We start from the raw sequence: 12,377 nt of genomic DNA, 5'->3' as shown, positions 1-12,377 counted from the left end.
TGAAGTGGATCCCGCTACACTGCGGGAAAAACTTAATATCATAAATTATTTACAAACTTCTATCTATTTCTAAACTCATGTATCTCCTCAATCACAAAAATATGAAGATCGCGGTGTTTTTCGTTGTACTTATGATTTATGATGTCAATAACCTCAATAACTAACATAATTATCTGACCAAGTGATCGTAGTAGAAAAAAGTTGTAAATAATCTCAAAAACCCAAACTGAAAATCGCTGGTTTTTAAAGCAATGAGAACATCAACATTTCCAATTTCCTTGACTTAAACATTTCACGTTTATTCTAATCACTTATCATCTGCTATAGGCCGGGTCAGGACATGGATAAACCAACAATCCACAATATTAACAAGGGACACGATAAAGCACCAGAAAAACAACACCTCCTAAACATTACAAATCCTCTCTCATTCCGAATCCAGGACCCGTTGGTGGACTAGTTAAACTCGTGAGTCCGTTGATTGGTTCGCTGGCGAATCTGTCTATTCTGCTGCCTGGTTTCGGAGTTCTGCCCTCACGGAGCCCATCCAATATCTCGTGTACGTCCTCCTCTGTTGGGGAGCTGGCTTTTAAGGTGAACTTGAAAATTGAAAAATTTCAATATTAAACCGAGAATTAAAAATGAAAAGTAAAATGTAGAATATATTGCTAGCGATAACTTAGTTAATCATGATAGAGAAGTAGCTCAGACGGCTTTGTTACTGGTTACTATTGGTTACTGGTTACCTGATAAATCCTCGTAGTAGGCATCGTTAACCTGCATCATGGGGGCGTTCACACAGGCACCCAGACATTCCACCTGATATAATAACATTAGTTTTAATTAGATAATATGCTTAAAATATAATTGATTGAGTTAACTTAATAACTAATCTCATCTTGCAGCTGGTTCATTAGAATTTAGAAAAACGAAAATCTGAGAGAAGCAAAACATTGCGTGTCCAAGATGAGCTAAATCAGTGGTAACAATAAGAACTAGTGACCTTAATATTAAAATAAGAACTTAATAAATAAATAAAAAACAAAAATATTAAATAAACAACAAGACCACCTCGCAAACAGTGAAAAGTTTGTCAGCAGTGGTCTCTCCCATCCCGATACCCAGGTTCTCCTTACAAGCCCTCACTACCATGTCACTGTCACGTAGCATGCACGGGGTGGTGGTGCATATCTGCACGTGGTATTTACCTGGGGACAGTGAAATAGTGAAATAAAAAGAGAAGTCATGTTTACTGTATTGAAGGCGAAAGAGAAATCAGCCTCAATTGTTCACCAGTTAATATCAATACAATTCAATGTAGCTACAAATTTGAAATGGTATGAGAAATATGCTCCCTTTATACCACTTACACCCTCTTATCTTCAGTTGGGGGCCTTCAGTTTAATTAATTTGCTAACTTAATTTCTACAGTCAGTTAATAAGTTACTTTAATTCGGCTACCGGACAACTGAACCCAATTTGGACTTTTCCTAGACAGGGTAGCTTGGGAAATTAATTATAAACCCAATCAGACTACCTAATTAACTTTGAAACGACAACTGAACCCAATCGTCACTAGAAATCACTAACAGTTTACCAGGTTTCACCCAATTAAGCTGATTGGGTGCCTGTTAACTGCGTGGGAACTAGGTTCAATTGGGTTCAGTTGTCTGCCACCCTTTAATTCACTTACCAACAGGGTTTCTGTTAAACATGGTATAAAAAGTAGCTACTTCGTAGATCCTCATGGGGGCCATGTCTAGTACTGCTGCTACGTGGTTCATTGCTGCTAGGGGCAACCATCCTCCGTGCTGTCTTTGAGCTGAGATATTGATATGTTTACATTTAGATGCTTTTTTTTCGAAATTGCTGTTTACTTGCTTGAGGCAACCATGCTCCGTGCTGTATTTGTTCACTGATTTGTTTTGTATTAATTGGTAATGGTTATTGTTTGTATTTATTTATAGATAGAGCACACAATTCATAACCTTCCAGAGTTCCAGCTAGCATACTATCCGGTGATAAATGAGAAAAATTTATCGTATAACTTTATTAAAGGCTTAGAAATAAAGTATGCTATTTTCTATCTATATGATATAATTTATTACTCAAAGAGAAAGTAAAATACCGAGATCGAGAAGAGGGATAGCAGCAGCTTGCTGGTGTCCGTCAGGGTACTGAGCTATGATTCCCGTACATCGGTCCTTGTTCTCTTCCGTAAACTCCCACGCCATGTCCGCCTTATTCTCATCCTCTGAGGGAAGTGAGGGGGGTTAAATTAATTAATAAGTTAAATTAAATGTTTGAGTACGTGTATAAGTAAATGTTAAAGTAAATGTTAAAGTAAAATTATAATTTAATGTTCATGTAAATGTTAATTGATAAAGTAAATGTTAAAGTAAATGTTTACGTAAAATTATAATTTAATGTTTACGTAAATGTTAAAGTAAATGTATAAGTTGTATAATGTATAAGTAAATGTTTATGTAAATGTCCAAGTAAATGTTTATGTAAATGTTAAAGTAAATGATAAAGTAAATGTTAAAGTAAATGTTTATGTAAATGTATAAGTAAATGTTAAAGTAAATGATAAAGTAAATGTTAAAGAACATCTTGATGACCTGATAAGTCACCAAGAGAAAAATAACACAGAATAAACTAAATCATGCTTAACTCTCTCCATGCTTTTCTATCTGTTGCAAAAAGTCTTAAATGGTATAAATCGTCTGTATTTACAAGTCTAAAGTTTCTGTCAATAAATACACAAGTAAATAAGTAAATATAAGCAAATACCCTCAAGATGAGATAGGAGAGCGTTGTGAGGGCCAGCACCACTCTGTACCACACCAGTAGTGTGGAGACATCTTGCTGCCTGGGTTACTGTCAGCTTTGCTAGTCGCTTCAGGTGCGAGCTCAACATCTTGCTATTATAGAGAGTTGTTAAACTGGATCAGCTGGATTTGATAAGATAGCTACGTTTAATGTTGCTACGTTTAATTAATGCTGCTTTTATGAATAAATATAATATATGGAACTGCTGAATTTCAGTTTTCCTAGAGCTATTTGTTATGAGTTATCACATTTGAATTCATTTTTAAATTTTTGGTATATTTTTTCTAGAAGTTATGTTTTTCAGGAGTGGCTGATTATGATTTAAATGTAATAAATTAGTTCATTAGAGACACTACCCTTACGAGGGGCTTCAAATCAATCGAGTATCTCTGCTGTCATCTTATATTGTAGTGAGATTTATATTACTTTGTAATATTAATTATTATTAATCAATCATTACTAATGACGGAGAATACTATTGACAGAATAAGACAAAGCCTCTTGAAAATTCTAACATTATACAACTAAAAACGAGCTGAGAAGGGAACAGTATTATGTGCCGTATGAAAGAAATTGAAGAATGTATGTGAGCTATAAAAATTCGAAACGTTAAAGGTTCATCGCAATTAAACGGCTATTTCAAAGAAATAACGCAATAATAACTTAACAATAAGTTAAAACTGAAATAACTTAAAAGCTTTAAACATTAAAAACAAGGTTGAAGGAATAGCAATGATTTCCGAAAGACAAAGTAGTAAGCACCCCATCAAATTTCACTTCAACAAACAAAGTTTTGCGCTCTCAGTCAATAATGAAACAACCTAAAACTATATAAATTGATTATATTATCAAATATCAAGATTATTAACTATTTACAAAAGATAAAAATGTTCCTTTCATCTTTTCGTCTATATTAAAAATACTTTTCGGAACAGACGCTCCTCTGACGTCCCTTGTATCACGTGTTCATTCTGAAGATGCAAAGATCTTAAAGTCCCATACGTAGTTTTCTGAGTCCACTCTGCGACAATACCTGTCGCTAATCCGTCAATGGATCCGTAGTTTAACCCGTTTTGTTTGGCTAATTCATCCACTTTCGACATTTCTCTGTACCACACAAGCAAGGAATTTTCACATCTTCGGAGGGGAACTGAAATGAATTGAATGAAATTCCTCCTCCGTATCTAGAGCGGAAACTGACAAATATCAATTAATTTTCGTCAGAAAAAAAAACGCTCGAAAATATTCTGAGAACTATCTTGATTGTTTAATAAAAAATACGAGTAAGCACATCTCGGCCATCTAAATTTCAGCCTACCTCTGAGTTACAACATTTCTTAAATCCCGAAATTATCCCAGTTCTTACCTTATAATCATAAGTGAGCTCTTCTCCCCTGACAATGTTCCTTTCAGCGAAGATAATGATCTTCTTCTTGCCCTCCACGTTGATAATCCGGGAGTAACAGTTGGGGTCGCAGCAGTGGTTAATGAACCGGGCCATGGAGCCGGACATGGTGGCGTCTACTACTTCCTGACGGTCTATCCTGAACATGTAGCTCCCTATACCCTGCAAATAAACAAATAAAATACTAATTAGGGGACGTTCACATATTACGTAATCACTTTTTGAACAATTTTTACCCCCCCCCCCCCCTCTGTAATCAGTTTTATACACGGCTATTGTGTCAAAATTACACTACCGTCATCATTTGGAAACCCCACCCCCTTGGCTGATTACGTAATATGTGAACGACCCCTTGGGGGACAGCGACCATGGTGGTGATGTGTATTTTCATCATAACATTAAGCTTTGTTTTAGCTGGAATAAAAGGGGGTTGCCTCCCATTACGTTTACCTTGCTGTCATAGTACTTCTCTCTGATGTCACACAGACCAGGTCTGATCAGTGTCCCGCTGTATTCTATTATCATCTCTCCCATAGATATATCCTGTAAGTTAAGAGTTTAAGAATCGATATAAAGATTTCAATTTTAACATAATATACACACTATATAGGATATTCAAAGCTTTGTTATATATCAGAATCCGTTCAAAGCGTGTCACGACTTACTAGATCTTTCATCTAAGCGCTGACATTAATAACCCCACGGCCCAAATACCTGCATACAGTAGAGACCTCTACCGTGGATGTGACTAGGACATACACAGAGCACCTCCTTGACAGTCCTCATTATGTGGCGGTACCTCATAGCCATGGGCAGGTCCCCTAGAGAGGTCGTCCTCCTGGTTAGAGTGGGAGGTGAGATGAGAAGTACGTACCCTACCCGATATAAAGTACGTGCCCTACCCGATATAAAGTACGTGCCCTACCCGATATAGAGTACGTACCCTACCCGACATAAAATACGTGCCCTACCCGATATAAAGTACGTGCCCTATCCGATATAAAGTACGTGCCCTACCCGATATAAAGTACGTGCCCTACCCGATATAAAGTACGTGCCCTACCCAATATAAAGTACGTGCCCTACCCGATATAAAGTACGTGCCCTACCCGATATAAAGTACGTGCCCTACCCGATATAAAGTACGTACCCTACCCGATATAAAGTACGTGCCCTACCCGATATAAAGTACGTGCCCTACCCGATATTATAAAATACGTGCCCTACCCGATATAAAGTACGTGCCCTACCCGATATAAAGTACGTGCCCTACCCGATATAAAGTACGTGCCCTACCCGATATAAAGTACGTGCCCTATCCGATATAAAGTACGTGCCCTACCCGATATAGAGTACGTGCCCTACCCGATATAAAGTACTTGCCCTACCCGATATAAAGTACGTGCCCTACCCAATATAAAATACGTGCCCTACCCGATATATAAAGTACGTGCCCTACCCGATATAAAGTACGTGTCCTACCCGATATAAAGTACGTGTCCTACCCGATATAAAGTACGTATTTATGTACGCCTTTACACTGCTTTTATGTCAATCAATGTGCAGCTTCACTTTTAAAACGACAATTACCTCGACAGTTACTGTAACTTTCTCAATAACACAAAATTAACAAAACAGTCGAGCAAGAAAATCTTGCAACTATTTAATTAACGAATAACAAACCTGCTATAAAGATTAACACTGTCTCCCATAGCAACAGCTAGTTTATTGTCATCAATACTCGGCGGTTTTATGTTACGATTGGGATGGTTTAAAAAAGAGAACTGATCGATGTAAGACTTCCTGAAATGAGAATTAGGATTCATTTGTTTGTGATGCGAAAATATATATGTACAATTCAGGGGGGTTAAAATCCGCCAAAATTAATCACGTAAAATGCGAAGACGAACTAAAGACAAACTGAAGACAAACTAAAGACAAACTAAAGACAAACCGAAGACAAACTAAAGACAAACTAAAGACGAACCTGACGACAGGAAGTGTTCTAGCACAGCCTCCAGGAGGTACCGGCAGGACCCGGCTCATGTGGGAGCGCTGGGGGCCGTGTTCAGGGAAATGGAAACTATACTCCTCTAGTCGGTGGGTGTTTGGTAGTTGTTCTATTATGTGGACCACTGAGTCGTGTGCTGAGGAGAGAGTTAGGTTAGGGACAGTGAGCTTAAGGACAGTGAGATCAGGGACGGGGGAAGGGGTTGGTAATTAAATCAGGGTCCTTTTTTGTTACTTTCAATACATAGTATACATAGAAAATGTATCATCATCATGAACTGAACGAAACATCGAACTAATTTAGTTAATAATTAACAAATAAATCATTCTATTATAAATAGAATGGTATGTTCCTCATACCGAGTGTCCACATAGCGAGGCCATGTAATACAGATTGGTGTTTAGCATTTCGTATCCTCTGTAGCAGAGTGCTGATAATCGTCCACGCGTCTGTCGGATGTGAATAATAGTTTCAATATAAAGTACTCCTCACGATAGGATTATAAATATTTCCTTGTGTTCGAAAAGAGCATCAGTTAGCGCGTTATACAATATACAGAGAAACCCCCAGGGTCTCAATCTGATAATATAGCCAGTGGCACATGTCCCACTGGTTTAAGTACCCCTGCGCGACTCATCATCTGCTCATTCAAAGCTGATATCTTGTGCTTTATATACAATATATTAAAACATTTCCTTGTGTTTGAAATTGGGTATGCTTACCGTCTGCATCATCCGTTTCGACATAGATTCCGTCTTCTGTGGCGACGATGAAAACTGGGAAGGTTTTCTCGCTAGGGTCTCGCTCTTTTCGTTTGCATCTGAAGATAAGTAAATAAAGACACTAAATTAAGGTCTATTTTTGGGCTATTTTTGCTTATCTAAAACGGTTAAGTTTTAAGATCATCATCTCTCGAACGAAAACGTTTGACATCCTCAGCTAAGTGTATTTTCTTTACTGCAAAATTGTCTTCAGAACGGTAAAAGAATGGCCCTAATATGATGGCCCTACTGAGTTTAAAACCACAGCACCAGTCTCACCCGCCTAAATGGACGAGGAATATTCTAAAGCGAAATAGGATTTTTAAAACCTAGTTTAAAGTTTAAGTTTACCTGATATATGTCCTATTATTGGCCTGTCTGATCTGTAGTCTTAACTTAACCGCGCTGCTCTGAACTGACCTCTGAAATTGAAAGAAAGATAAGAAATCATAAAACTTCTAAAATAGCAACACTTTTTCTATGAAATAAAGAATGAGCGTTCCTGTTTTATCAATTGAATATTTTATCATGCAAATTGCACACTCAATAATCTACCCTCGACCGAAAACAAATCAGTGAAACTAATTTAGTGAAATTTACAATCATTACCATTCTTATGGGAGTTTTGGTTGGGCTCTGTTTGAAGGTGTGCGTTTTAGCGGGGGACTGTATGATAGTTGGTCTGTCACACTTCCTCTTGTTCTTCCGTTCTACCGGATCCTGGTCCAGGTCTTCATCCTGAAGTAGTAAAGTTTATGAGAAAGTGAGAATTTCATGAAAAAAAATGTACTGGATTCAGATATGTTTTAAACAAGTGAGCTTAATTTGGCTGTTGGCGACTCTTGAACGAGAGTTTGATTGTAAGAAGTCTAAAAGATCTACAAAACTGAAAACTGACCTTGTAAACTTTCTCGACCAAGTTTTGCGAGGCAATGATAGCTGATTTGCGTTTAGACCTGATACTAGAAGGACTCTCCTTTTTGACCACTGCTTCACCTGGCTCCACTTTTACAATGGTAACAGTAGGTGCTGGGTCAATAATCTCAGATTTGATTTTGAGGTTGTTATATTGGAAGTTTAGGAACTCGTTGAGGCAATGTTTTGAACAAATGTTTTTGTCAGGTAATCGTATGCAGTGATTTGATACACTTGATGGGGAAGAAGTGCTGGTTTGAGAATTGTCTTCTGTTTTAGGAAAAACTGTAGATCCAAGATTCGTCTTACTGAATAAACTTATCTGACTATCACTGCTGGATACGGATCTAGCGAGGGAAAACAAAGGAGGCGCCATGATGGTACTCTCGTGGCTAAAACTGGATGATGAAACGTGACTCATGTTCATGTTAGATGTCACGTGACTGATAGAAGGAGTCACGTGACTGATACTGGAGGTCACGTGGCTGATACTTGGACTGACTTGACTGACACTCGGTGATGAAACATGGCTGATTCTCGGAGCTGTAGATTCAGGATAAGTCTCACAAAGTTCCATGGAAGTGGACAGAATACTGCCGGTCTCCTGTAAGGACACTTTGCCAGGAGATGCCTGGTATCCAGCCTGAAGGATGGTGATAGTGGGTTTGTGCCCTGGTTCTGGACTTACGTTAGAGTTAAGTTCAGCTAATAAACTGTGCTGGTTGGAGTTTTGAGGAAGATGAGCGGGTAGCTGGTAGTTGTCAACTGATTTTAAACTTTCAGTGAAGGATAAAGGTTTGGAATGTTGACCTGGGAGTCTGGGTGGATCGTATGAGCTGAAGGATTCGATAATTTTCTTGTTTTGTTTATTACACTCTTGGTCGGGTATCGGAGTGGGTTTATGGGGATCATTAACTTTAGACTTCCACGCATTCACGTCAAAGAACAGGGTTTTCTTTATTTCTCGTTCTTTGATGAAATCCTTCAAGAGCTCTTTCACAGGAGAAGGTGCTTTAGGGGGAGCGTTGCTCATTGCTTTAGGTTGTAACTCTCTTAATGATCCTGACATTTTGTACTTTTTTTTGGCTTCTGAAACTTTTTTGCCAGCATTATACTCCGGAGGAAAGATTTCGTCCAAGTGGTCATCAACTGTTGACCGAGCCTGAATATCAACGGTTGACCGAACCTGAGCTGTAACATTTCTGGAATTCTCAACAGAATGGAAAACTCTAGAAGCTGTTTCGGTCACTCTAAGTTTAGGTTTCGCAGGTTGAACTGTCTCGAGGCCACTGGAAACAAAAACCTTTCCGCCTCCAACCGGACCTTTGTCAACATGCTTGACTCTCTTAGAGCGGTAAATAGTAACAGCATTTCCCACTCCTGGGAATAGTTTATCAGGGGTGGAATGTTGTGATATCTTCACCTGCTGAGACACCTTCTCTTCTACCTTACTGGTGAGACTTGCTCTGGAGAGGATGATGGGTTTTGATGGAGGTGGTTTTGGAATTGATCTCTCCATGATCTTGTTGGAAGTTAGAAGAGTCGGAGAGATAACCATTGGTCGGGGATCTTCCTTATCCTCTTCATCTTCATCCTTGATTGTTAGAGATTCCGGTACTTTCGCTCGTTCCATTTTCTTAAGAGCAGCGTCAAATTCACCGAGGAGGAAATCTCTTGAAGTTTGCTTGGGAATTGGCTCGATATCACCAGGAGCTTCACGAGGGTACTTATGGTCCGGCTGAGAAGCACGGTTACCAGGGTTACCAGGGTTACCAGGTTGAGCAGCAAAGAGTCTGTACTGCTCTGGTGGTCCGGTCAGTATCGGTCCAGTAATATGTATAGCACCTTCCCCTGACTTGGAGTTGTAAGGAAACCCTGTCTGCTCGGAGACAGTGTGAGGAGTCTCGCTTTCTTGGCCACGTTGTTCAAGTTTATGCGCTCGTTGGTCTTGTTCTCTTTCGGTGAGCCAGGAATTTACATCTATCTTCTCATATTTCTTGTTTTTCAATGCCTGAAATGATTCAGTATTTTTTAAACAGTTGTATGGTATTCTTCATTAAATAACGTAATATGTACACTGTACAGCATTTTTGATTCAAAATCACGAAATTGTCTGCTTTCAGTTTTCATGGCCCAATTTAGTTCACTTTGACTACACGGGACGTTATCAAGTAAAGGGATTCTTTTTACCTCTACTACAACCCAGGATGGTTTGGTAGAACTGGACAACTTGAGAGAGACGCTGGAGGAACTGGAGGTCCTGCTACTCTCATCTTCTGACTTCTTCTTGTACTTCTTCTCGCGCTGCTGGGGAGATGTTATCAGTTAAAATATCATGTCGATAATGATATCTAAGGGAATTAGTGAATTGTGGGAGAAATCTCAAATGATGGAGTAGTTCGCTGTTTATGAGTCTCATATTTGAAATACTGATAGTTGGATAATATCCGTTTGAAAGAGACAAGAACAAATAAAACAAGAAGTTAGGAATGTATGCAAATTTTCGGCGTCAACGCCATCTTCAGGCTAAAATTGGTACAAATGATAGTATACAATTATAAATGGTTCTAGATACTAGTTAAAATGCTAAATTAAAATTACACACACTGAATACAGGTTACATCGAATGGTATTCTATATTACATAAAATTGTGATGTATTTTACACTGTACTCTGTCCAAGCACATATATCTACCGAACATAAGGGTCGAGTGCTAATTGTTTAAATTTATCTCTGAATATGTTGTAAAAGAAATCCCTTAAGCTTCTCGCACTCTTCTTCATTATTGATACTAGGTTTAAATAAATTAATGTAGTACGCTTCTATCACTTTTCGTTTAACGGTGCTATACAAGTTAATTTCTAAAATATTGAAATAAATGTCTGCATCTAAGTTATTGTGAAATTCAAAATAATGAGCAGCCAACGCATTGTCAGGACTAGCAGGAACCCGTATAACCCTAAAATGGTGTCAAGACTCATGAGACTAAAATAATTATTACCTATTTAATTCGCGGTTTTGACACCACTTGGGGGTCCATAATCCATATTTTGGTATCTAAATCTCCTATTTCTAGGTCCATTTTTTATTTTTTCATGCTGATTTGGAGGCCATTAAAGCATTTGACCCAGTCAAAAAAGTTTCAGTTGTATATCGTTTACGGTTTTTGCGGAAAGTCGCGTTAAAGTTGATGCTGTGGTGTCAGTAAAATGGTACGGAACCCCCATATATATCGTCTCGCTTCATATATAGTAAGATAGGTTAAAGGCCTGTTGACTGCTCTTCGATGCTCTGAAAATCTATCGTGTGGGAGAAATCATAACAAGAACTTTATGATTATTGTTAACTTTAACTTTCTACCGACTTATAGCACAATTTGAAATGGTGAAAATATTTCCGACATCAGTGAAAATTAATAATTATATAGATGTTACAGGGAAAACAAAGTTTGAACACACTAAAGTATGTAATAATAATTATATTAATTCAAGCTGTTAAATCTAGTATACATAATATTTTTAATAATGATAAAATAATGAAGTTTAACCATGGGAACCATGAACTATCCACAAATAACATTGAAAACTTATCGTATTAAAAATGTCCATTGAATATACCGCTGTTTAAGCTCTGGATATAAAGGATAGATATTCTTCCCATCACCGAACAACAGATGAATATGTCCGTTTTCGAAGTCCGCTACAGTGGATTTGTGAACATGCAAGTCTGCAGGATACATACTATTGTCAGTACAAAGTTCAATATTCTGGGTTATATTGACAATCGACTCCTCGGCGATTTTTGGATTTATCTTTAGCATTAAGCCACATTTCCCCTTCTTTTTGCAATCTTTAACTCCATGTACAAATGATACACTAAGCTCTCTAGGAATTCTACCACGTAGGCATGAGAAATTGACACCGTTTGACAAGAAAGAACAACCTAAATCATTAGCCTTGCCAATCATTCCAAGATCGTAAAATAAATCACTAAGTAACCTTTTGAGATGCCCTTCACGTTGATAAAAGTTTGTTACGCCGAGGGAAGCAACATACTTAATCTTCCATCTTCTTTTTCCTATTTCAGCTATGAAACGATCTTTTAACCACTGGGAAACCGGTGGATGTTTTGATTGATTCAAATCCACATACCTCCAGACTGCCTCAGCAAAAATGAATACGTTTGTAACTTCTTCGTCTGCTACGACTTTTAAAATGAAATCTTCAAATTTAATTGTAAAATCGATCCTGTTAATGATATTGGGAACTTTCATTTTTATGAAAGCTGGATATTTTTTTGCCACTGGTTTTAGTTGAAGCTCACCTGACTGGGTGGGATCTTTAGGAACCTCTTCAATAGACTTTCTGTGCAGAGCAAGAACCCACCTGAGATCATCAACAGAGCATCCTTCTAGAACATCAAATAGTTCGTCAAAAGCTGCCTTATGATAAG

At 38.0% G+C, this 12,377-nt stretch overlaps 2 protein-coding genes across 6 annotated transcripts in view; both read right to left on the bottom strand.

The window, feature by feature from the left end:
* LOC134822458 (NADH dehydrogenase [ubiquinone] flavoprotein 2, mitochondrial-like) overlaps nucleotides 1-12,377 on the bottom strand; it is a 32,625-nt gene continuing 20,248 nt past the window's right edge. The window contains exons 2-7 of the mRNA XM_063833556.1: nucleotides 2,794-2,926; nucleotides 2,129-2,254; nucleotides 1,694-1,822; nucleotides 1,072-1,208; nucleotides 747-819; nucleotides 1-571 (exon numbers count right to left, since the gene is read on the bottom strand). Of these exons, the coding sequence (XP_063689626.1) occupies nucleotides 414-571; nucleotides 747-819; nucleotides 1,072-1,208; nucleotides 1,694-1,822; nucleotides 2,129-2,254; nucleotides 2,794-2,920 (750 nt within the window). The 5' untranslated portion in view covers nucleotides 2,921-2,926 and the 3' untranslated portion in view covers nucleotides 1-413. The remainder of the gene's footprint in view (nucleotides 572-746; nucleotides 820-1,071; nucleotides 1,209-1,693; nucleotides 1,823-2,128; nucleotides 2,255-2,793; nucleotides 2,927-12,377) is intronic.
* The window catches only part of LOC134822456 (uncharacterized), a 44,639-nt gene continuing 35,595 nt past the window's right edge, over nucleotides 3,334-12,377 (bottom strand). For 3 of the 5 annotated variants that reach the window (XM_063833547.1, XM_063833550.1, XM_063833551.1), the window contains 12 exons: nucleotides 10,115-10,231; nucleotides 7,908-9,935; nucleotides 7,619-7,747; nucleotides 7,361-7,431; nucleotides 6,971-7,068; nucleotides 6,608-6,697; nucleotides 6,225-6,384; nucleotides 5,921-6,040; nucleotides 4,952-5,075; nucleotides 4,688-4,780; nucleotides 4,199-4,399; nucleotides 3,334-3,982 (listed from right to left, as the gene is read on the bottom strand). In XM_063833547.1, coding sequence (XP_063689617.1) covers nucleotides 3,914-3,982; nucleotides 4,199-4,399; nucleotides 4,688-4,780; nucleotides 4,952-5,075; nucleotides 5,921-6,040; nucleotides 6,225-6,384; nucleotides 6,608-6,697; nucleotides 6,971-7,068; nucleotides 7,361-7,431; nucleotides 7,619-7,747; nucleotides 7,908-9,935; nucleotides 10,115-10,231 — 3,300 coding nt within the window. In that variant the 3' untranslated portion in view covers nucleotides 3,334-3,913. The remainder of the gene's footprint in view (nucleotides 3,983-4,198; nucleotides 4,400-4,687; nucleotides 4,781-4,951; nucleotides 5,076-5,920; nucleotides 6,041-6,224; nucleotides 6,385-6,607; nucleotides 6,698-6,970; nucleotides 7,069-7,360; nucleotides 7,432-7,618; nucleotides 7,748-7,907; nucleotides 9,936-10,114; nucleotides 10,232-12,377) is intronic. The other 2 variants (XM_063833548.1, XM_063833552.1) reach the window with 1 other exon arrangement.

The sequence above is a fragment of the Bolinopsis microptera genome, chromosome 10, assembly GCF_026151205.1.
Source record: "Bolinopsis microptera isolate Bmic1 chromosome 10, MBARI_Bmic_1.0, whole genome shotgun sequence".
NCBI classification, from domain to species: domain Eukaryota; kingdom Metazoa; phylum Ctenophora; class Tentaculata; order Lobata; family Bolinopsidae; genus Bolinopsis; species Bolinopsis microptera.
This window is presented reverse-complemented; position numbering and strand designations above follow the sequence as displayed.